Below are 26,558 nucleotides of genomic sequence, written 5' to 3' on the forward strand. Positions count from 1 at the left end.
CGTCAGTAGACGGGCTATCAATCATTACAATTTGATTCCCTTCATCATTGTTCCGTAGAAATTAACGTGCATCAAAGTTAAACGCACAATCAACCAAAAAAGAACCGAAACAATAACATATCAAAATGCACATACAAATACTATATGCGCACAAACCACATGCTGATTGCACACACAAGCATCCCACTAACGCTCACAACTTAATATGCAAAGATCGGTGCAGAATCATATAGACTGTAGCGCACATACTTCAAAACTAAAATGCATTCACTCAAATATGATGCTCCACTATGCACACACGCCAAGACTTTCCTGCACAGACCTAGTGAATAAAAATATGTAAACACAGTCGGGTCTTTCTTTTGTAGTGTAATCGGCTTGGAGCATATGATGTTTAGAATATAAATATACAAGTAAAGAGAACATAAAAGGGTATATATTAGTCAAGACCTTTTGGTCTAATGGCACCCGGTTGCACTCTCATATGGAAGGGGGTGAGTTCGAACCTCATGGTAATAAATGAATAAAAAATCAAAATGACTTCACAACCCTTACATTAATATATTTGACCATAAATAAGCTAAAAACATATGAGATCTCATATAACTGGGGTGGTCTCACTGGATCCAACATATATATATATATATATATATATATATATATATATATATATATATATATATATATATATATATATATGAATGATGAAGTTTTATTTTAGTAAATATCATAGTGTAAGTGTTTTTGTTGTGTTGTGATTTATTTAATTGGTTGTGACTTGTGATTATGTGATTTGATGTATTTATATGAATTGACCGTAAGGAATGAAGGGATAAGGTTGTCATTATCCCTGTAAATTTAGCATTGGCAATGTGACATGGCAAGAGAGAGAAATATATTTTTATTTTATTTTAAGCTGATGTGTATTGACAAGGGAGAGAGAATTGGCTAAATTAGTAATAGGAGAGAGAATTTGCTAATTTGTCATGATGCACCTTTTGTGCTGCCAACCCACCTTTTGTTTCCTTTTTTTATTTTGATGATTTCTGCTAATATTATTTTAGTATTATGTTTATAATATAATAGGAAAGTGAGACTCATTTTTTAGAGTGAGAAAGATTTGTAAGGATGTAGAATAAAAAATGTATAATTTACAAATTTGATGATGTGGAAGTGAGACTCATTTTGATGTGGAAGTGAGACTCATTTTAAAAAATGTGAGGGATTTGGAGGGATAAGGATAGCCTAAGGGATGAAGAAGTTAAAGTGGGAGAATTGAAGGATGTACCATATTAAGAAACGACAAATCCAGTGAGAGCTGAGAGCACAACAATTATTGTAATAAATGGCACAAAACGTCAAAACCTATTCTAATTCTAATAATGGCACAAAACGCCAACACCTATTCTTATTAATATCCCAATTTGACCCCTCCCCTATACTCCTCAACCATGTTTCATCTACTCTGCCTTGCTGTCAAGTCTCAATTATGTACACACTGTAAATGTGATACAGCCATACTCCCAACTACTATTTAGGCGGCATAGACCATAGTACTAATTTGCCCTAGACTTTTTTCACAAAAATGAGAACATTTGATGTGATTGGGATGAAAATGGAAAGCATTTGAAATTTGAACTAAAATAGATGAAACTTATTTTTGAAATGCATTTGAATCTTTTTTTTTAGAACTACTAACTCTATTACAATGTAATATCCGTTTATGACTACTTTCTTAATCTAATTTAGACTTGTCCATGATCTCTCATTTGGGAGAGTCTCTTCGTGCCACTAGACCGCAAAGTCATTAACAAAATATTTGAGTTAATTGGTATCAGAAATACATTTTAATTTGAATATGCATTTCAAACGAATAGGCTAACTTTATTCCAAAAAATTTTGACAATTTGCAAGCTTGGATTTTTTTTAAAATAGTTTTAAAATCCAAGTTGCTTGAAAAGTTTTCATAGTTTGAAAGCTTTCAAGCTTGATTGTCCTTTTTATTTTTATTTATTTATTTATTATTATTATTATTACGGAGTATTATATTATAATGTGATATGAAAGTAATATCACTTTTAAAAGTGAGAAAATATTGTAGGGGTGCAAAAAAATAGTGAAGAATTTGTAAATTTGATAATGTAAAAGTAGAATTTATTTGAGCAAATTGTCATTTTGGTCCACTGACTATAGGGGTCCTGTTAATTGCAATCCATGACTTTCAAAATTGTTAATTTCATACCTTAACTATTCAATTTTTATCAATTTCGGTCACTTCGGCTAAATTACCAGTCAAATTTGCCAAAAAAATCAAAATCCTAAAATAATGAAGGTATTTTAGTCATTTCACATCCTTTTGGCCAACCCATCTTTTCTTCTTCTTCTCCGGCGAACCAAAATTCCTTGAATTTTTCTCAATAATATTTACAAATCATAATCATGCGATACATGTTCGAAGATCTTCATAATCTTCTCAAAAATTGATTTCTAAATTTAATTTTGATTTAATTATCAACAGATCTACGATCGATCGATGGCGAAGGAATTCAACGTCCCGCCGGTGGTATTCCCGTCCGGCGGGAATCTAGGTCTGTGATAAGCGTCAAGAATAGTTGAGTCTAGGGTCAGTTTTAGGACATTAGCGTGCGGTTTTGTCACCCATTTGTAATCATTTCATGCATAAAAGACTCTGAGGTGATCAAGTAGGCAAACTCGACTTTACATTATGTTTCGAAGTCATTTCCCACAGAACAGAACAGAACCCAAGGTCGAAAAGAAGGAACAAACGAAGAAGCAAAACTGGCAGGGTTGATCCACGTTGTCCCCACGCATGGAGGTGGCGTGGAACATTTCCAGTAGGGTTCTACGCCATGCCTCCACGCGTGAAGTCGACGTGGACCGGGCCATTAAGAGCAATTTCGGGATTTTGGCTTTCAAGAGACTATTCAAACCCTTCCCCTGCATTTTTGAGGGGATCTCAATTTTAGCTTAGATCTTATTTCAATTATTCTCTCCCATTTGGGAAATTTCCCCTCAATTCCTAGGGTTAGATTTCTTAGTTAGGGGTAGATCTAGCTAGATTGGTGCACAAATGACAATGAAGATGTAATAGATCTCTTGAATTGATAAGTATCTCTACTCTACTCTTGTTGTTATTAATTGCATTGTTATTTCTATTTGATTTCTTTTTTAATTTCCTATTGCTTTGTTCCTTGATTTGAATAATGTTTGAGTAGGTTAGTTGAAGTGATTGATTACCCCATATTAGCTCTTGTGATTGATGATTAGATTATTTCATTTGATTGTGAAATTGATAAAGTAGGGTGCTAGTCTTGTGTGATTGATATTCTTCATGATTTGCTTCTATTTCCGGCGGGGGTAGATAGTAGACCTAGTGAAAGTGAGTGATTGCGCGATAGCGGGTCCTCACAAGTCCAAATCAACCACATCCCCGCCCTCTATCCGGAAGGATGAAGTCCGGGGGGAGTGGTAGACCACATGTTCGCCGAAATGCCCTAACCGAATGAGGACTTGGGAATCTGAGTGTGACGTCACTCGGTGAAGGTACCATGGGCTCCTGTGATTATTCCCGAACCTCGTTTTCACAATCTCCATAGTGCGATCAATTGAATGGGCTAAATAAGGCATTCAACTCCCTTTGTTCTTTTAAACCATTTTCTCTTAGATTCACCCTTACAACCCTTCGTCTTTATGATTCTTTTGTTTTCTAGTCATTCATGTAACTCTTATCCCTTAACCTCTTAAATGCCAACACGTAATTCAACTCCAATTTGTCATCCTTGATAATACAACGTTAATTAAAAAGGGGATAACATTTTCCACTGCGTACTTAACCTATCCAGCTCTCATGAACGTTAAGCTTAAACTTCCTAAGCTTGGTGTCTGCAAAAGGTAGATAATTTTTAAAAGTATACAAGTCTATTCCCCCTCCCCCCCCCCCCCAGACTTATACCCCTTATATTGCACAGAGATCCTCTTGAAAAGTTGAAACCATTTTCCCAAGCACGAAATAACTTTTAAATGGCCAACATGCTATCTAGACATCTCTTGTTTGATCTTAGCAGGTTCGACGACTAGAAGACGCATATGCATGCATACTTATCAGCCGTCCATGATGAGATGGTTGAGGTGCTATCTATTGGACCAGTCAAAATAATGATGGTCAGCACAGCCGTTGAGCAAAATGCTGATACACCTAGATATATTCCCAAACCTAAGTAAGAATGGTGTAGTGATGACCAAAAAAAGGAACAATCTTAAAAATTAGGCTACTAAACGAAAAAAAAAAAAGTATAATTAAACCATTGAACACTCCAAAAATATGCAATTCAATCTTATAATAAGTTATCATCCATTTCATCAAATTGTCTACTTATGTAAATGATGAGTTGACATTTTCAAATAATTCTTAATAATAAATTTTAAATAAATTAAAAAGAAAAAAATTCAGTGACGAATTTGGACCTTATTAGGCCCTTCCCATTAGTCAATTTTGACACAAAAATTAAGGAAACAAACTCACAACTTATATTTTAAACAAATGGGAAATTGTCCTTTTATATGAAATTTTTCTCCTACAATTTGGAGATTTTGCAGGGTTATGGTGGGCCCCACCATATAAGCTTTCCGCCTGGGCGCGTGAATATATTTTTTTTTAAATTTTTTTTTTGTTTTTGTTTTGTTTTTCTTTTTTCCTCCACTCTTATTTTCTCTCTCTTAATCATATATGCAAAATCCCATTAAAATTCCATACTATTGAGGAGGGCCTTGGGATCTCTCTCTTAATCATATCTGCAAAATTCCATTAAAATCCCATACTATTGAGGAGGGCCTTGAGATTATTAAAGGGTAATACTACAAATGTGGTGAGCAGGTTTGACGAATTCATAGGGAGACACACATGCCTCTATTCCGTGAATCCGTGGATTCCATTTGTTGTACTCTTCACCACTATACACCATACAATATAATAATAACATTAAAAATAAAATAAAAAAGGAAAGCTGGATTTCACTTGTGTCACATCAAAACGGACTCCGTTTGGCGTCACGTGCCTTGGCGTCGGCCGCACGCTCGCTCCTTTTGCTTTTGTCCTTCCGTCCCCTTGCGACTTTCATTACAAATATATTCCATCTATTTCAGTTCTTTTATTTTATTTATTATCATTGATTAAATTATTTTTTCTTTATGTACTTTTATTATTTTTTAATTTAATTTTTCGTGTTTAATAAGATTTTTAAACATATAAATTTTATATATATTAATACTAATTTTAAAATTATAAAAAATTAAATTATGAATTACTTCATTCAAATTTTATTATTCGAACATAACACATAAAATGAAATAAAAAATAATAATTAAAATGATTTATTATTTTTATCAAATTCGTATGTGTTTAAATGAAAATTTAGTGACTAAAGTAACAAGTTGTTTTAAGGACACCTTAAATGAAGGATTCGAGCAGGCTTGCATAACTTAAACTACTCTCCATAGCCTAGATACGTTACTTCCTAATGAATACTTAATTACAATCTAACGAATAGTCACTTTAAATATGATGATTATTATTATTATTATGTTAAAAACGTAGTGTATATTCTCTTTAACCTAATGAACAGTAATTTTCAATATAAACATAATTAATAGTACTAAGGTGTATTTGGTTATTAGTGAAAAGAAGATTGCGTTTTTTTTTTTTAAGGAGAAAAGAAGATTGTGTTGATTAACATTTAATAGTAGATTGTATTAGCTATTTTAAAAAACCAATAGTAAAATAACTTATAATTAGGCACGATTATGGTTCACTTAGAATTGAATAGTGTATCATAAATTCATAGAAACCAAACATTATCCGAAATTGTATTGAAAATTCTAGTTAAGGTTTAGAACTAGAATTCTCATTACGGGTTTGATTTTTTGAAAGTAGAATCATTGATTCTGACACACACACACACACATAAAATTCGGATCAGATGTGACAATTTTTCAAAGTACGGACGTACAGGCAGATCTGGATCATTGGATAAGCTCAAATCAACGGCTAAAATTCAATAAAAATAGAAAAAATCTCGCTGATATATTTATAATTTTCTACACCAAATATATTTTTGTGGTATACAAAGTGTAGGTCTATGGTGCACTAAGTGCTGGTTCGTGGCACACCAGTAAATGTTGGTCTGTGGTGCATTCTCAAATGTTGGTTTGTGGTGCACTAAGGGTCGGTCTGTAGTGCACACGAGGAATGCTTGACGGTGCATTTAGGGATGACAGAGGAGCGGGGTACGGTGGGGCCGTGGGGGCGGGGAATAGGGTCTCCGTCCCCGCCCCCGAATTCATCCCCCGCTCCTCGACCTCGCCCCGTTCCCCCATGGGGACCTCATCCCCGTGTGGTACACTATAAATAATATTTTATTTAAATTATATAATTAATTTATAAATTTATATATTTAAATATTCAATTAGCCTAACCTCCAATCATCTAAAAATACAACTAGTACAAAATACTTAAAAATTAAACAATACTTAAAGATTCAAATTATCCAAAACTTAAGTCCTTAACTGAAAGAGTGATGCTATTCAGTAGTATTCACCCCTCCTAAAAGTTTCCTCCTTATTTTCCCTCATGACATGTCACTACCTAATTGGTTACTTTAATATTTAATTAAAAATAAGTGAGGCCAATTCATGGCACCCATTAATTATAAGCCACATCATGAGGAAAACATAGAGGGGAAAATAGCATTTTCCTAGCCAAAATACCAAAAATCCATACCTAATAACTTGAAAAAAAAAAAAAGAATCAAAAGTTTAAATTAGATATTAGCTCATATAAATATTAGTATATTACATATAATTATATAATATAATATATATTTCATAGATTCGGGGTTGGGGGACGGGGTCGGGGCAAAGGTACAATCCCCGTCCCCGGGAGGATGGGGAAACTCTTTGCATTCCCGCCCTCGTTCCTCGAAAAATTTCTCGTCCCCGCCCCAACACCAGGTTTCCCTATCGAGGTCGGGTTGAATTGACATTTTTAAATTTTTTCAAATGTGCAAACACAACTTTTTCTATAACTGCTATTATTATCTACAAACTTTTATTGTATTTATCTATTTACTTGTATGATTTATCCAACTACTTATCTGTATATTTCTACCACAGCCTACCTATCACATCACCATCCATATCTACTTATCATCTCATCACCACCATCATTCATACTATCTACATATCTATTGTTATAACTACATATAATCTTATATTTTATTTCTAACTCTCTGTACCCATGTTTCAAATGTGAATTCAGATACATTTAGAACGATCTCAAATATGACAAATATGAATAAATATTATATGAACCCGTTTCAAACCTAATTATATTGATATTATCATATAGTACTTGAAATCCCTATATTCGATTAACACATATATACCTACACACAATCGGATATGAGATTTTCACTATTACCTCAATCCATTTAAAACTCGACTATTTCAAACATGTATATTTTCACCAAAAAAAAAAATATTCAAACATGTCACCTACCACTAGCATTATTTGTAAGAATCCCTATATTCGATTAACACATATATACCTACACACAATCGGATATGAGATTTTCACTACTACCTCAATCCATTTAAAACTCAACTATTTCAAACATGTATATTTTCACCCAAAAAAAAATATTCAAACATGTCACCTACCACTAGCATTATTTGTAAGTTTAAATTAAATGAAGAAATAATAATAATCGATAAACAGATACGTTAAAGTAACTTCATATTTTTTCATTCGAAAAATAATATGAAAAATAATGTCAATAAACATGTTTCTATTTTTCTATCATTTTCTATATATAAAAAAAAAAAGCCTAAATATGCATTAGTCTTTTATTCTAATCCACTAGTAAATTTTAGTAATTATCAACCAAGAATTTTAAAGATTTAAATCAGACAAATTTATATTTTAAAAAATGATAGCTTCATCATTTATTAAACACTCATAAATGTATGGAACTCATGATATAATAATAATATTTTTTTTGAAAGAGATATAATTTATTATTCCCACTGATATTTTTGTTTTTCTTTTCTTCGACCAATGGGCATAAAGATTACAAGTGGGCGTTGGGGCCAAATGCAAAATAGCTTGGAATTGGAGGGGTTGGGAGCAAAACCAACACTGTCAAAATTAGTAGCCGGGTCCCACAACGAACCAAAGACAATCCCCCTTTCAGCCTCCCACTTTGTCGTCTCTCTCATCTTGTCCTCTTTGCCCTCCGCGCACTTTAGCACTCTCCCCGTACGCATACTCTAACGTGCGCCGCTCGTTTTCTTATCCTTCACCCACCCCCCCTCTCCCACTTTGTCTCCGTCTCTTTCATCTGGGTCATTTGCAGAACGATTTAAGAATCAATCATCCTTTCTGCTAATAATACTTGGATAGGAACGATACCAGTTATAGAATCTTGAGATGGATTTAGCTACAAACAATGATCTTTCAATAATATAGGATCTGTATTTTGATCTCTATACATAAATACGTGTATATATATATTTATAAATAGAGAGAGAGAGAGAGAGGGGGGAGAGAGAGAAAGTGTGAAAGGGTTGGGATGTTTTTTGAGGCTGCAAATGGAAATGTGATCTGCTTATAGTGGCGGGCTATATATTGTTTCACTTTTGTTGTTATCTCTGATTTAGCTAGGAGCAGAGCCCTATGGCCAGAAGTAGTGAAGCCTCCGTGATTGAGTCCAAGAATGAGTCAAAGGTAATTTTAATTCTATTTCAGTGTACAAAAATCATATGATTCTGATGATCTGTTTATGTTTTCTTGATTTATGGGTCATTTCCCATTGGTAGTGTCTGAAGTTGACTGTTTTCTGCCTTTTCAGGGTTATGTTGTTGTGATCATTCCTGTGAGCTTTTTTAGTAGTTTATTCTGAATATTGGCAATTATTTGATGGTATTTGTTGAGTCTGATTTTGAAAAAACAAAAACATTTTTGGAAATTTTGATAATGATGGGAATTCCTGTTCTTGCATCATCCCCCTCCTAAAACCCAAGCAAAACCATAATATTTATTTTGTCTAGTCCCCTTTTCATCTTCTGTTGCTGTGTTTATTATTTTGTGTGTAAGAATGCATATTATATTATTTTGTTTTCTATCATTCTATGGCTGAATGGTAAGACTGCAATTAGTTTCATGGCAGAGCAGTAAATCATTTCTCCCTATGGCATAATGGTGTTGCTTTTGATGGATTTGCAGCACTAAGGGTGTAGTTCTATAGTTCTATTGGCCAAGTTATCAGGGCTTTTAAAACTGCAAATTGTGAAATTTATGAATTTTGACCTATATCTTTTCTTGATAGAGGGTAGTTCCACTGAATACATGGGTCCTCATCTCCAATTTCAAGTTGGCTTACAATCTATTACGACGTCCTGATGGGACTTTCAACCGCCACTTGGCTGAGTTTCTCGATCGCAAGGTCCAGGCCGATGCAAATCCGAGTGATGGGGTTTTCTCTTTTGATATTATTATTGATCGTGAAGTAGGTCTACTAAGTAGGATATACCGGCCTGCATATGATGATGGAGGGATGCCCAGTTTAACTGAGCTTGAAAAACCGGTGTGCTCTGATGTGGTTCCTGTCATTATTTTCTTCCACGGTGGAAGTTTTGCGCACTCTTCTTGCAACAGTGCTATCTATGATATTCTCTGCCGTCGTCTTGTTGGTATTTGCAAGGCCATTGTTGTATCAGTTAACTACCGGAGAGCGCCAGAAAATAGGTTTCCTTCTGCTTATGATGATGGGTGGACTGCTCTCAAGTGGGTCACTTCGAGGAAATGGATGCAGAGCAAAATGGACTCCAAAGTTCATGTTTACCTAGCGGGAGATAGCTCTGGCGGTAATATTGCTCATAACGTGGCTTTAAGAGCAGCAGAATCAGATATCGAGGTGTTTGGGAGTATATTGCTGAATCCAATGTTTGGAGGGGAAATGAGAACCGAGTCTGAAGAACGATTAGATGGCAAATATTTTGTAACACTTCAGGACCGAGATTGGTATTGGAGAGCCTTTCTCCCCGAAGGTGCAGATAGGGACCATCCAGCATGCAACCCGTTCGGTCCAAACAGTATAAAACTCGAAGGGGTTAAGTTCCCAAAGAGCCTCGTAGTCGTGGCTGGTTTGGACCTCGTTCAGGATTGGCAGCTTGCTTATGCCGATGGACTTAAGAAGGCGGGGCAAGAGGTGAAACTTATTTATCTAGAGAAGGCAACAATCGGGTTCTACTTGTTGCCAAACAACGACCACTTCTACACCGTGATGGATGAGATAAGTGACTTTGTCAGTTCCGACTCTTGAACTGCCCCGACTTTCCCCAGAACATGGTACTTAACAGAAGCTGAAAATTCGGATTGAAGTTATCACCGTAAAGCTTGCCAATTGCGTTTGCGTGTAATATTGTCTGTCTAGTTCCACTTGTTATTGCTTTGTTAGTCATACTAAGCTTGGATTCTACTCTGCAGGCCCGCCCAGGTTTGGTTATTTCAAATGCTGAGGCATCTTTTCCGCTTGTGCCTAGACAATAATAACGGTACGAGTATTTTGGGAAACTTAAAGGGTGTCTGGTTGTGTTGTATAGTTGCATTATCGTAAGATCGAGCAGGTTGACCTAAGCCTCTGAATCTGCTGATTACATTAACATTTCCGACTTCTGGCCTCAAAACGAGAGAGAGAGGAAGAAGGGTGAATGTGGTGCTGATCGATGAGAGAGAGAGCAGCATCATATCCTTGCTAATGTTATATAGCTAAACATACCACTTTTAGTAGTTCATGGATGGAGATTGGAGAACATCCTTAATTAGATCAGTGAATTTGTAATATAACTAGAATTATAACCACTTATGTTTGCTTTTATATGGTGTATGCAGTATGCCCTACCAAGTGTGTATTGTTAGTACTTGTTTCTCATTCCTCTTGCCCTTTCTCAGTTCTCTCCCTCTCCTCCCTTGCATTTTTGCATTTTGGAATTATTGAATAAGTCTAACCATAGGTTGCAGGCATTTGAAATTAACTTGATTTCTAATATACCCGATGTGCAATAACATGTGAAATTGGACTAATTGTACTTTGTTTCTAAGTTCAGATATATAATTGGAGTTTTTTTCTAGTTCGAGTGCTTAATTGTTCTTTTAAGGGCTTGTTTGACCCTTAATCCCAAAATTAAATAGAATTGAAACAAAAGCTTTTTTTTGTTTTTTTTTTTGTTTTGGGTCTAGACCATGATTAATCATATAAATAAAGGCAAAGCAGGGGTAACTCCAGCCTAGGTGCTAAGAGTGATCTATCTACAGTCGAGAGGTCGTGGGTTTGAGCACTAGCTATCTTGGTTGGTGTTACTCCCAATCCATGCTCATTTCTTACTCTCAACTTGACACTTTTTATGGGACTCACATAATAAAAATGTCCAATTTTTGTTTGTTATATCATGGAGTAAAAAAGTAAAAGAGGGATGACAACCTCTACAGGGAAGGGGCATGGTGTGTCAAATTCGGATTTTAAGAGCATCCTTATTAGTGGGGATATTTCGCAGTTATTGAGGAGTTTTTGTAAGTGTGATTAGGAAAGAGAAAGTGGGATGAGAGGAAAAAAATAAAAAATAAAAAATAGCATTGTCAGGCGCGTCTCAGGAGTGCACGCGCCCGCTGGGAGCGTGTGGCTGTCACTTGTGATGTTAATTAGAGTGGGTCCTACTATTCTGCATTATTTCTTCATTTGCAGGAGTAACTTCTTTCTCTCTCCCTCACCTCACTCCTCCATGTGGCATTAATGCCTGACATTATCCCCTCAATATTCATCAATGTAAATGCTCTAATAACCAACAGTATTAAGACAGGTATGTACAAGTTATATTGCTAAAAAGGGAAAATGCCAAATTTGGGACAGCACCATCTCTGATCCCCCTTGGACAAAGGGCAACACAGATGAACAAGAAAGGGATATTTAGCTAGAGGCCTGAGGCCACAATCCAGACAAGTGTAAGTTTAGGAAGTTTGTCAATTCAAAAATACATTGTGCTTGCAAAATTTGTGTTATAGTGTTTCACAAATCTTTAAAAAAGTATATTTTAGAAAAGAAAAATATGTTTATTTTAATTAATGTATTAAAAAGTTAATATTATTTAAAAAGTATTTGTTTATTAGGGCATCACCAATTATGGATTTTGCTTGGTTTTTTCAGAATTTGCGGCTAAGGTGGAAGAGAGAGAAAGGGGAGAGAAAAAAAAAGTGTTAAGGAGGAATGATTTTGCAATATGTTAATACTAAATGTGCAAATTCAAAATATTTTCTAGGCAAAAACTTGTGTGAGCCCGTCTCACCATGAGACGGGTCGGGTCAAGTCAATATGCAAATGTAACACTTATATGAACAAATGTCATACTTATATGCTCAAATGTAATACTAATCAGGAATAAAATTTTTGTTACTTATTAGGGTAAATTTAATACTTTTAAGAGAAAATACAATACTTTTACATTTCGATTTAAAAGTATTAAATTTTTTCCTCAAAAGTTATATATTTGCCCTTATAAGTGAGAGGTACTTGTCAACATTACTTATTATGAGAAATGTATTACTTTTTCTCTTATAAGTAACAAAAATTTATTTTTGATTAGTGTTATATTTGAGCATATAAGTGTGACATTTACACATATAAGTATGACATTTGTATGGTGCTTTGACCCGACCCGACCCGTCTCACGAATAAGGATCCGTGAGACGGTCTCACACAAGTGTGACCCTATTTTCTATATCCTCTTTCACCTTCGTCAACCACTACATGAATGCAAAGCCCGCCTTTGCCTTGATGTTGGCAAAGGAGCATGAAGCCATTAACGGCTATATCAATCTCTAAGATCCATAAATGGACCTCTTTACATCTCTTTACAAAAGTTTAGATATGAATCTTGTTGTCTTTTTTTTTTTTTAGATGACGAGAGAAATTCCACGACCCTTTTGAGTATAGGTAAATCCGACATTATGACTCTAATCGATAAAGAATCACTACAAGCAAAATAACCTAGGTTATCCATAGTTAACCGTCTCAAACTAAAGGGCAATTATTCGAATTTGATGGTTGTCTACTTGTTTTTACTATTTTGGGCAACCGCATATCCAACAGCAGTTAATTAATTTTTTTAAAAAAAATAGAAAAAAAATTATATATATGGTGTCCATATAAACATAAATTGACCCTGTTTGGTAAATGATTGTTACTTGATTGGGTTTTAATATATAATTAATTAATAATATTAATTGATTGTAGAAAAGTGTTTGTTAAATTAGCTGTTAGTTGTTTGGTATAATTTCTTTTCTCAAAACACTAATTGAAAAGATTGCTTTGAGTAGCCTTTTGAAATTTAGCATTTTGGAGTTACAAAAAACTAATTAAACAAACACTTATACTAATTTTTTAACCAAGTCAAACAACTAATACTGATCAAATAGGTCAAAATTAGTTGATAGGCTAATTATTTACCAAAATGGCCAAAAAGTATTTATACATTCGATGTACATATAAACATAAAAAGTTCCACGTAACGTAACATGTGTTAAGTCAAACCAACAATAATTTGTTAACTAAGGTCCTGTTTGGTAAATGGTTGTTAGCTGATTGGATTGGCTGTTTGGGTTAGAAGGTATGATTTGTTGATAACATTGGCTGATTGTAGAAAGTTGTTTGATAAATTAGCTGTTAGCTGATGGCTGTTTGGTATAATTTTCTTTCTCAAAAAGCTAATTGAAAAGGCTGCTTTGAGTAGCCTTTTGAATTTTGGCATTTTGAAGTTACAAAAAGCTTATTACTTACCAACTAATAGTGGTCAAATAAGCCAAAATTGACTGATAGGCTGATTATTTATCAAACATGGCCTAAATCAAAATTGGGTTAGTTGTACTTTCTTTTTCTTGTTTAAAGGGCTTAGATAAGACCCTTTTTTAAAGCTAAAAAGCTTAATTTTACTATTTATTTGACTTAACAGGCTTATTTGATTTTTTTTTTTTTTTGTTGTAAAAGTATGGGTGGCATTTCGATTTTCAATTTGGTTTAATTTCAACTTTTTTTGTTTTAAAAAAATTAAATCATTCAGTTTCAAATTTTAGTTCAATCCGGTTTCAGTTTAAAATAATTTGATTTCAGCTCAAATTTAGTTCAATTCAGTTCTGTTCAAATTTCGATTTCAATTTGATAACTCAAACATTTTTCAATTGTCTTGCACACATAATTATTTATTTATTTTCACTAATAATTTAAATTAAAAAATCTAAATAACAAATACACAATACATATTTCAAAATTTTCACTCTGAAATAAATCCAAACTAAACCGATCTCTTCACATGCGTCTACTGTAAGACCACAACATTGCATAGAGAAAAATTAAAACAATTAAGAATTGTGAAAATTAGGTTTGAAAATTAGACATTTAGTATATATATATTTGGTTAAATTTATAAATATAAAAACAATTGAATATAAACAAAATATATAATCATCTAATATTTTTTTTTAAAAAAAACCGTTTAGTTTTTCAACCCAAATCAATTTTTAACTAAACTAAACCAAAATCATTCAATTTATAGAGTATAGAGCCGATCGATTTTTAATGATAAACCAAAACCAAACCTTATGCGAACTATCAAGGAAAAGAAAAGTTTGCAACAAAATAACAAATTGCTTTTGCTTTTTTTTTTCCCCATTTTTATTGTCTTTTCTTTAAAAGAACAAATACAGTTAAACAGCATAGACAAAGACCTGTCCACTCCAATCGTTTGCATCATGAATTTTAATATACAGTATATATACACAAGAATTAGATGCAGAGAGAGAAACCAACCAGGCGCTCATCAGATCACCCCCGGCAAAAAAACAAATGGACTAAGTAAATGTCACATATAGCACACCAGTCAGTAGCATTTTTGTCCTCTTGGAAAGCAATAGGCCACACTTCAGATCATATGCTCCATGCATTACATCAGGTTGGCTTAACTCCACCACTACACTTTAAACATTCAAAGTCATATGCATCAACCTGAAAAAATATATATATATATTTTTTAAAGTGGCAATAAGAGGAACCACAAACAGATCAGGTTAATAATAATACCTAAAATCATGCAATATTTCAAGATTTCACTGAAAATTGAATAAATAAAAGGGGGAAAAAAACCTTTTTCCCCTATGCAAATTTTAGTAGAGGTAGGCATTAATACATGATGGAGAAAATAAGCATATACTAAATGCATTGAATGTTTCATTTATATTCACAAACCTTCTTCAGAGAAGTCGAATACGCCACCAAGCATGTCATCACTTTCCCCGTCATCATCTTCACCCTTCTCTTTTTCACAAGGATTATTGCCTCTATCAATATCAGTAACCAGTTTTGTTAACTCACTGGATTCTTTGTTAGTTGAAGCCTTGCAGTAGCCTTCTTTGAAATACTGTGCAAAATCTACAGGGTCAGACATATCTTCATGAATCAGCCCCTCATCATTACTAATATTCATACTCATATCGGAATGATTAGAGCTTGTGTTCGAAGCTTGACTTGTAAGAGCACTATTTGAGGACTGAATGTCCCTAGCACTAGTTTCTCCAGCAGAGAGAGACCCACTTTTTGGGGGAGACGGACTATTTACAATGTAACCTTCCTCCAAGGAAGAAATGATATTTGTTGATAACTCAGGAATGGAGAATGTCCGATTTGGCATCAATGGCCCTGAAAACCCTGATTCTCTTGCTCCATCATTCTCATCCATTAGATCAATTTGAGGATATGCCACTGGCGTAATATTCATTTCATCTACACCAGAAATTTGTGAACCTTATAGTAACGAAAAAAAATACAGACATATAAGCTCTTTGAGGACCTATCAGAACATCCAACTAAAATCATACACCGTCTTACCAGCATGTGACTTTTTGACCGCACAAAGAGCGGCTGCCTTTGCATTAGAAGCAGTATCTTCTGATTTCTCTTTACCACTGGAAGAGCCATACGATGAACCAGAAAATCTGCCATCGAAAGAAATCCTACACAATACATGAGATAGAACTGTTTCTTAACAATACTCAACAATTTGTGGCTTTACATATAATCTAACGAGGTATCACATATTAATAAACTCCACATTTATATTGAAATATAAACAGTGTTGAAACACAATCAAAGGGGGAAATAGAGAAATACAAGCAATTGATTATAATTTCAAAATCCTGGTAAAAATAAGTAACTAAATAAACACCACCCTTCAGTAGTGGTTTAAGTTTGAATCCATGGGTATAAGTTAGAATTTTGTAGAGAACATCACATCATAAATATCTTTATTAAGCCCCACCCTTCAGTAATGGTTTTAAGTTTGAATTTTGTAAAGAACATCATTCAATGTCGAGTTTCTGAAAATTAATTGTGGTAATATTTTATAGTATGTCTAACCTTTTGCAGTGTCCCAAAGAGGGAAGTGAATGTCAAAAAACATATGCATCATATCAAGAATAATGATGTAAGCATTAGCAATGTAACATTTAACATTGTGCAGTGGATTTGATTTTGGCTGTTCTAATGCACTGAAAGTTGAAAAGAATCATCAAATATATGTAGATATAAACCATATTTATGATGTGATGATCTCTAAGTGGGTTCGAGTTTCTGCAAATCATGTAGTAATATTTTAAAGTATGCCAAACCTTTTACAGTGTCCCAATGATGAAAGTGCATGTCATAAAACATATGCATCGTATCAAGAATAACATTGTAAACATTAGCAATGTAACATTTATCACTGAATATTGGATTTGATTGGCTGTTCAAATGCACTTAATGTTGAAAAGAATCATCAAATACATTACTAAAGAATATTAACTACCTCTCAGTAAATTAACCCAATTCATGCTCTATATCAATGCAACAAATACTTGCAGAAAACAATAAATTTTTTTTATTTAAAGGGGTAGTAGAGGGGGTATAGCTCACACTGTAAGTCTCATGCTTTGTGTTTGGTTGAAAACTCTTTGGAACATCTCAAGTCTAACAGCATCTCAGAGAAATGATGAGTTTATGCTTTACCTAAAGGAACTAGAAAGGATGCACCCTAGAAAGGCAAAACTCTCAATTTGACATGACTAAAAAGAGGGATATTGGAATACTAATCTCGTAGTTACAGACTTAATGGTTTTACACTCAAAGTGATCCACCCTAACTAGGGAAAACTCTCAATTTGGCATGACAAAAAACCACAAGATTGGCATACTACTCTCATGGTTACAGCCTTGAGAGTTCTACAGCATCCTAAGTTCTAATTGAAGAGTATGTTGTCAGTCTCAGATCCAATATGCAATTGAATGTATCAGTACCTTTAAGAAAACACTACTTGCTAGTCAAACACTTAAACTAAGCACAACATCAGTTCTTGACACATATCCAATCACTTGCAGAATGAGGATTCAGTCCAAATACCAGACATATAGTAGCAAAAAAAAGAGTAAAATGCATGTTCACAACTCTTTTGCCATGCTTTTGAAGAGCTGAACAAGGTGGCAATAATTGAGAATAACGCATGCAGAATCATCATTACCTCTCATCATCCCAATTTGTTTGAATCCTCTGAAATTGGTCAAATACAGGTAACAAATCCTTGCGCTTTATTTCAACCTCATTAACTGGAACATTCTCAATTTCAATCTCTCTACTGGCAAGAAGTTGTTCAATATACTGTTCTGCACTCCCTTGGAGACTCATGGTATAGAAGCATATCTACAGTAAATATGAAATTATAATCATAGAATGATAGAATATAGCAAACCTCAGCAGAGAAAAACTTGAAAGTACACCAAGGACTATAAAGAATGTAACTACCTTAGACTTCTGCCAAATTGGTATCCTCCAGGACCTTGATTGCACCTCTGCATTTGAAAGATACCAGTGAGCCTGATTGTGAGGCACGGAAATATCCTTACCTCCAATGCCATCATCTTCACTAACAGAAGTATCTATGACAGTGTCCATGCCTCCATGGGTTCCAAATGCAATTTCCTTAACACACTCCTCTCTTTCAGGCCAGTCTGCCCTTCGACAAACATCCCACCATTGTACAGGCTCAGCTTTCACTCGCAATTCATCCTCTTGCATGTGCACTAAGGGTCCTGTACCAGTTCTCAAAGTGGTGTCACCCTGCTCACCACCAAGTGAAGGAACCATTTCATATTGAATTAGATGGCCACTAGGAGTGAAGGCCAATAAATGTTCTAAAGAATCCACATTTTGGGGAGCACGCTGCACATCTTGGTGTATGCAACTATGAAAAACAGCTGCAACAACACCAGATGGTACAGAAACCTTTCCTGCCACGGAAGAAGCAGCATTGCTCACTGTATTAAGCCAACCGGAGACGTTCTTAATTCTGCTAACAACAGACAGTGTGATAGGTGCTGGTGGGGGTGTAGAAGACTGCTGGTTTATTGAAAAAGATGAGGCAGACCACCATGGCAAAGATAGTATGGGTATAAGCATTGTGTCATTAACGTGAGTGTTTTGTAATTGAAGCCCTGTTTCGCCACCGAAAGGGGATAAAACAAAAATATGGCAAGTCCCCCTTGTTGAAATAATAGCTACCCATTGACTATAGTAACTAAAGCAAATGTCTTGTATCACCTGTTATTACAAAAACATTTCCCATTAAAAGTTGAAAGCAAAAAAATCTGGAATAGATGTCTATCAAAATGCTGCATTATAAAATAGAATGCCAAAAAATACATACAGCGGGGGTCACGCCTCGATGGAGCTTGTAGAGGTGGACATGGGAAGAGCTCCAATCATTGCTATGTACACCTGATCCATTCTGAGAGCTAGAGGGCATTATCCGGAATATATTTATATTGTTACCACGTATGGAAGCGGTGACCAAGAGAGTGCCACTAGGGTCAAAACATAGAACAGATATGGGGCTTTTATGGGCCCTAAATTGCGAAACTACAGCTCTGGATATGAAATCCTTAATCACAACCTGCAATAAACACATCAGAAGAATAGCTCTTTCAGATCAACAGCTCTGGCCAACACCAAAACTCTGCATTTTAATTGTTACTTTACACTACAATAGCTGATCATGTGAGGGACTATGTTTTGGAAAAATCAAGTAATCAACTTTACTCTCTGATGGCCAACACCAAGTTAATGAAGTTACATATTAGCTCACAATAGGCAAAATTTGCTTAACCATTTTATTGTTTGTACCCAAAACATTTAAAAGAAGCATGCGTTGAATCTGAGATTACAGGTAGATCAGGAAAAGAGAAACAAAAGGTATATATGAGTCTATGAGCAGTAATATGATAATGGTTCAATAAAAACAATGTTATTCCTATCTGACATTCTGACTAAAGCAAAGTTTTAAGAAATTTTTCTGAAGCACAGAATTATTGGCAAGACTAACCATCCCAGCAGCATCTGTTTCACTCAAGTGAATTGGACCCCTTCCTACTTTCCAGCCGCTGCTTGATGATATGGGTGAACCGGAACCATCAGGAAGAAGTTCATGACAATATTTTGACAAAGTCTTATAGCCCATGTCTCCAAGATTGATCAATCCAGAAGCAAGCTGTTTACTTGACTCCATGGCATATCTAGCTACCAGATTTCCATTACCAGGTGATGTAGATGGGCTAACACCAGGAGAAGGACTAAGACTTTGTGGACTTAATCGTCCTGTGTTTGATATCATTGGATTATTTGACGAATAAGCTAGCCACCTTGGACCTACAGCCATTGGACCATAGCCAATATTGACTCCAGTAAAACCTTGGCCCCCCAACTGAGGCACAGGATAGGTAAGCACACACAACTTATTCTCTAGAGTAAGGGCATCAAAGCAATATATCTGCCAGCAAAATATTAGAATGTTTAGGATAACAAATATTGTTCAGCACAACAACACAGCGACACACCAACAAATCTTAGATAATTATAGCACCAAATCTAATTCAAAATTTATAGTTAAGAAGACTAATGTCTGTTTTCATACAGAAGACAATTAATTGAACCCACCAAATCTTTGAATTGGTAGGATGAGAAAGTAAAGATGTTTACCTGTGTTGCAAGACCAACGGCAACTATCTGTGGACTGGATCTAACCATAAAAATAGTAGACCTGAATCGTAAACTGTGAACATAATTGTGGGACCTTAGAGAATAAAATCGAAGTGTAGTAGGCGAGTTTACAAGGTTCACTGCTTGAGGCTCAACAAAGCCATCCCTCCCACTTTGTGCTGGAATGGATTCAACTGTTTCATCACAAGCCACTACCAAGAGCATGGGATGTGAGTTTATATATCCTTCATGGCCATCAGATTTTGCAGGAATGGGCTGCATCTGTAGAAACGTGACTGGATCATCCCGCCGAGAGACCAGTTCACATACATTAGACGCATCTTCAACATCCAAGACTTGAAAACCATTAGAATAACCAATGAGCAGGACATGTTTGAATGATGAAGGACCTAAGTGTAGTTTGTCAAAGCAAGCCCACAAAACCTGTTTGTCAAAAATTTAGAAACGAGGAGATTAGCATTGTTGATCAGAACGCAAACTGATGTCATTAGAAACAGTATAAAGCTATTACTCATCACAGACAAACACCATGCAAAAAATTCTAAAAATAAACAAAAATGAAGCCCAAAGAACGTACTCTACAGAATATGAATGAAGTGCTCTTGATGAATCTTTTTCTTCCCAAACTTACATCAATAATGAATCATGAACAAGATATATAACAAGGAGGCCATAACAATATTTCATTTTTGTGATAGGTAATGAAAATTATAATTAAAAGGGAGGAAAGATGTTGCAACCTCCATAGAAAGAAACATTTTAACATGACACTCAGATCTGACTGCCAAATGCATGCACATGTAACCAATGCTTACCCAATTGTGCTATAATGAAATGATAGTTAATAGTTAATTGTACTGATTATTGGACACTGACCCTTATCCTTATAATTCAGTTTAAGGAGAAATGCACCATCAACAATTCAAACACTAGTTTGAAGTATGAAGACACTAATATGCATCATTACTCAACAATACAAAGTCTACACCATGGCAGAGTCCTAGCATGTAGTCATTATCCTCTAGGTATACCAGTCCAATGTCAATGTCTGAGACTCCTTTCTATCTCATGTAAATATCGAATTATTCAGAAGCACCATTTACATTCCAATCATGAATAAACTAGAGAAAATGTGCAAAGTTGAATGTCCCAAAACAACTACTTTTATAAACACAAACAAGCACTAAAGTTACTAGAAATAATCGGGCAAAAGATCCGAACCTTACAATCGTGTTTAACTAGTATAGACAACCTCGAACCTCATCATTTTGCTTACAAAATCGAGAAAATCAAAACTAACAAAGCAATCCAACCACGCAACAAAATCCCGTTGAAATTAACTTAACAACTACTCAGAAAATTTAATCTTCGAGGCGGTGAAGAGTTTTAAACCTGGTCCTTGCGATGATCATCGGAGTCGGACGCAGCGGCGGAGATGGAGCCGGCTACGGAGGCTCCGGCACAGCGTACGTTAGAAGAAACGGTTTTGATGCAAGAGGATATGAACTTGAAAGAATTAGGAAGAAAGCCATTGGTCGCCCCATTCTTCACCTTAGTATTCACGTTACTGTTGCTATTGATACTTTGGTTTTTCTTCATAATAATCCAAAGACAAAATAACGAAAATCTCACCGGCCGTAACCAGAGGGAACGAACTGAAACTCAAACAGAAACTGTTTATCTGCTACCGTCGCTGCTGCTATTCCTGCCGGTATTGACGACAACTCGTCAGAACCGCCACCGCCGCTGTCGCTGTCGCCGCCGCGGTCCGCCGCCGAGCGATGCTGCTGACGTGGATAGACGATCAGATGATAAAGCATTAATCAATCGGAGAACAAGCACGGGAAAGCCGTAGATAACACCGAGCAATGAATGATTTTAGGGCTCTGTGTTGTTTGGAGTTTGACCTCTTGAACTGGAAGACGTTTCCTCTCTCTCTTCCCTTCTCTCTCTTCCCTCTAAACTTGTACTTACCTTCTCTCTCTCTCTTGATTTGGCAGACTTGGTTGTTAATTGCGGTGGAAGCCAATCCGAATGTTTCGACAAATATCGGAAACGCCCCAAACATTCTGGTATATCATAATTTTGACCACACAGATTATCAACTTGTTTATTTTCCTTCTAGGTTGCACGGAAAAATAAGAAACGCATGATATGAAACGCATTGTAAAAATAAAAATATAAAAATTATGTGTATATTTGCAAATGCTTTACTAAATATGCATAAATATTATTAATTTTGTCTTATTTTATGTGTCAATTTGGGTTGATTAAATTTATTTAGAATTAAAATTTTTAATATTAAGACCAAAATTACTATATAAAATTTATATTAAAATAATATTAAATATAAAAAATTACTAAAAAAAAAAATTGATTTGACCAATGAAAATGCATATGATAAGTAAAATGAGACAAAGTAAGTAATTATAATACATATTTTAAAATTAATGAAACGGCCTTGAAATATTTTATGAAGTTTCTATAAATTTATAAAATAAAATATTTATGAAGAACAAAAGAAAAATACTACTCTGTCATTTTTAGAATTTTTCGTGTAACATAGTTTTTCTTTTGTTTTTTTTACTCGCAAAAATGTGAAATCTCTCACCCCAAGGACTACTATATTATGGTACAATATGATTGTAAATAGGTAAATAATAATGACTCAATGATTCATTAAGTAAGAGAATCAGAGTGTCTAGTGTCTATACATAGCCATCCCACTATTACGATCAAAGTCCAATAATGTGTTCTTATGCACAATTTGTGAGAAATAATTATTAGAAAAAGTGTTAAATAGGCTATTGAACTTATCGCTTTTGTGCAATTGGGTCATTGAATTTAAGAAGTGTGCAATTGAATCATCAAATAAGTAAAATTTATGCAATTGGACATCAATATTGAAATGTTTTTAAAGAATTTTTAAAAAATTAGAAAAATGTTCTAATTGCACAAATTTTACTTGTTTGATGATTCAATTGCACACTTTTTAAGTTCAGTGACTCAATTGCACAAAAGTAAGAAGTTCAGTGACTTATTTGACACTTTTTTCCATAATTATTTTGTGGACATGAGTTTACCTTTCAATGTGGACTTAGATTCAAATACACAATTTAAATATTGAACGTTTATAATTTATATATTAAATGTTCACAGTTCACCTACCGAATGTTTACAATTTATGAACATTCAGTATATAAATTGTGGAGGATCCATCTTGCAAGATAGACGCAGGTCCATAGTATAACTATTGTATTGTTAAAATGAGGCAAGTGTGTTTTGTTTCTTTGTTTTTAAAATGGGGAAATAGGGTAGATACTGAGATAATTACAAGTGATAGGGAGACTCCAGGAATTAAGTAAAATACGTAGCCGACAAAATGAAAGCGTGAAAAAATGAGTTTACGTCACGACACCGCATGAGAATATCTTGGTTTAGATGCGGAAGCAAACATGGAGGTTACGGCGAGTTTGGTTGAGATTCTTTCCCATTTCCACAGGACCACAAGAACTGATTTTCATTTTAGACATAGAATTGGTCTGTCCTATACGAGGATAGCTTATCCATCTTTGCCAAAACCCAAACGCATGATAGATTACTTGGATTAGGAGACCTGATTAAATGCTTACTTAACGGGTCCGCTCCCCGAGCCTCTACTTTCTTAAGGCACTCAACCAATTCAATTCTCAAAATCCTCCTTAATCATTTAATTTAATTGGCTTGTTTTAAGACTTATTGGTAAAAAAAAAAAAACTGTTTTTACTTTATTATATTTATATCCAAATGCTAACTATCTTGTAATGTGATGACGTTTCGATTATCAATTGTCATTTTTAAATGGGTAGTTATATGTTCGAACTTTGGTGATCGAACTTAAATTCTTTGTGTTGAAAATGTTTGAGAAAGTAATAAAACCTAACTTCAATACATATTGGGACAGACTTATCTTCATTATACCTCCACCCTCCTATCCTTGATTGGGATGGAACAATTATAATATTTAAATATGCTTTTTATACATATAGAATGTTGTTTTGAATTTTTAAATTTTTAATTTTTAGTTGTATAAAGTAGATATTTTGATATGTTATAGTTTTAAAATATAATTTTATGATGTAATTGTTTAAATAAATTGCACCATCTCAAGAAAGATATGTTAGGTGGACGTTAATTATTTTTGGATTGAAAAATATAATTATTAAAAATACAAAAAGTTTGATATTTATTTGTCAAATTTTAAATATTTAGGTATAATTTAAAGCCAAACTAAGAGTAAAGCCTGTGGGGGTCTTGGGTTACACAATTCGAATCAATGAATGAAGCATTCTTAGTAAAACTTGGTTGGCGCTTAATACAAAATGAAGACTGCTTGCGGACTCAAGTTCTCAAATCAAAATATGTCATCTGATCTCCTCGACTGACTGCTCTACTTGGCGTCGAAAAACGAGCATGTCAAACGTATGGAAGGGGATTCTGAAATCTGTCCCAACATTACAATAGATAATGGTGAAATTGGTCAAAAACGAAAAGAACACTCTGTTTGGGAATGATATTTGGTTGGGTTCTTGCCCTCTTTACATGCTCTCAATCAGAATAATTCTGCCTACTGGAATCAACAAATCAGTGGTGAACTATTGGAACAGAGACTACGGCTGGATTTGGAGTCTACTTCAACAATTCCTCCCGACATCCACCCTTGATGAATTGGCAGCTATTATGATCTATGACGATCCAGCTTCTAATGATTCAACTAGTTGGAGGAATGAATCATTGGGCTCCTTCTCTGTCTGCTTAGCTTATGATCTCGCTGCTGAATATTCCGAGTCACCTGAAGCAGTTGAATGGAATGCTATCTAGAAACTGAAGATACCTAGTCGGTTAAGAATGTTTTTATGGCTAGCTCGTCATGAGAAGATAATGACAAACAGCATGAGAGTGAAAAGAGGTTTTACATTTTGTGATAAGTGTTGGCTATGCAGTGAGGTGATCGAGGATACTGACAATGTACTGCGCAAATGTCCGATAGCTGGAGGTTTAGAGAAGAATTCTTCCTCAATTCCATTTGAAATCCAGTAGTTTACCATTCTGGAACTAATTGGATTGTGGAGTTGCGAATAGAGACAATGGGCATAGACTAGAGAACGATAACTCTCTATTTCCAATAACGATTTGGTGGATATGAAAGTGGAGGAACGAGGCAATTTTCACCAACTCACTCCACCCCCTCCAATCCAAGGTACTATGGATCAATTCACAAATGGATCAAATAGAGTCTGCTTTTGCTAAATCCAGAAATCAACAAGGCACAACTCACACAACCAACTGGGAAAGTAGGAGCTGGAAAAAACCTGATGAAGGAGCAGTGAAAGGTAATTTTTTATGGGTTTATTGATCACACATCGAATAGAGCTGGCTGTGGAGGAGTAATCAGGGATTGTACGCGCATCTAATTATGTGGCTTTGTCAATAATATTGGGTCTTGTCCTCCCGTGCAAGCAGAGGCATGGGGTTTGTTGAGAAGCATACAACTAGCAACTGACATGGGATTCAAGAAAATCATACTCAAAGGCAATTCACGGGAGATTGTACGTGGAATGATGAGTAGCCCGGCTTCGAACAATGTGGTCTGCAATATTCTGAAAGCGTGCAAACAGGAATTACGCAAGGTGGAGTCTTGGAGTTTAGACTCAATACCTCAAGAGCTCAACTCAGTAGCAGCAGACCAACTAGCCAGATCTTCCAAGACTTGACATTTTATAGGTATGATTGTCAAAATATTATCATGCTAATTCTATTATTTGTATTTGTACTCATAATGATAATAATTTTTTTTTTAAAAATCAATGATGGTATACTCATTAATTAGTATAACGTCAATATCGTTATGTAAATATATCTATTGTATAATCTATTCATCTATACTTATATCCTTGTATGTAATGTTGTGATTCTCATTATATCCCTCTATAATCTACACATTTTAGTTACTCCTAACTCCCTAATCTATGGTTTTTGAATTTATGTTGTGGTTCCCATTATATTATTTCATAAAGTTAATTGATATTGACACACAAACTGTGGGCTAGAGTTGTACAGTTCATGTCATTAAGAAAAACGAACCAAAAAACGCTATTGAAACGCCTGAGAAAAAGTATATGTTCATCGTACTTGAGGATGAAACAGTAAGTAAATAGTAAAAAATTTCTCTCTTTTATTATTATTATTATTATTATTATTATGAAAATGCTCTCATTCGCCACCAACATCTAAATGCAAGGAACTCGGGTTCAATCAATTGTGTTTCATAATGACATTGGAATGTATGATATCACTTTACAAACCAACCTATGGTAC

At 34.8% G+C, this 26,558-nt stretch overlaps 2 protein-coding genes across 6 annotated transcripts; one reads left to right on the plus strand and one right to left on the minus strand.

The window, feature by feature from the left end:
- The first annotated feature begins 8,400 nt into the window (after positions 1-8,400).
- On the plus strand, positions 8,401-11,006 carry LOC116006641 (gibberellin receptor GID1C). Of its 2 annotated transcripts, XM_031247089.1 has the most exons (3): positions 8,401-8,800; positions 9,402-10,423; positions 10,562-11,006. In XM_031247089.1, exons 1-2 carry the CDS (start codon positions 8,750-8,752, stop codon positions 10,395-10,397), a joined length of 1,047 nt encoding a protein of 348 aa, XP_031102949.1. In that variant the 5' UTR covers positions 8,401-8,749; the 3' UTR covers positions 10,398-10,423; positions 10,562-11,006. The 2 variants fall into 2 exon arrangements, with proteins under 2 accessions (XP_031102949.1, XP_031102948.1); XM_031247088.1 differs by having other exon boundaries at positions 9,402-11,006.
- Positions 11,007-14,748: 3,742 nt separating this feature from the next.
- On the minus strand, positions 14,749-22,191 carry LOC116006291 (autophagy-related protein 18h). 4 transcript variants are annotated; one of them, XM_031246606.1, is made up of 9 exons: positions 21,594-22,191; positions 20,181-20,624; positions 19,528-19,971; positions 18,853-19,098; positions 17,952-18,746; positions 17,671-17,849; positions 16,005-16,111; positions 15,366-15,899; positions 14,749-15,125 (listed from the first exon to the last, which is right to left on the minus strand). In XM_031246606.1, exons 1-9 carry the CDS (start codon positions 21,798-21,800, stop codon positions 15,121-15,123), a joined length of 2,961 nt encoding a protein of 986 aa, XP_031102466.1. In that variant the 5' UTR covers positions 21,801-22,191; the 3' UTR covers positions 14,749-15,120. The 4 variants fall into 4 exon arrangements, with proteins under 4 accessions (XP_031102466.1, XP_031102463.1, XP_031102462.1 ...); XM_031246603.1 differs by having other exon boundaries at positions 15,366-15,920; XM_031246602.1 differs by having other exon boundaries at positions 15,366-15,920; positions 16,005-16,129.
- Between the last annotated feature and the right edge of the window lie 4,367 nt (positions 22,192-26,558).

The sequence above is a fragment of the Ipomoea triloba genome, chromosome 15, assembly GCF_003576645.1.
Source record: "Ipomoea triloba cultivar NCNSP0323 chromosome 15, ASM357664v1".
In the NCBI taxonomy this organism is placed as follows: Eukaryota; Viridiplantae; Streptophyta; class Magnoliopsida; order Solanales; family Convolvulaceae; genus Ipomoea; species Ipomoea triloba.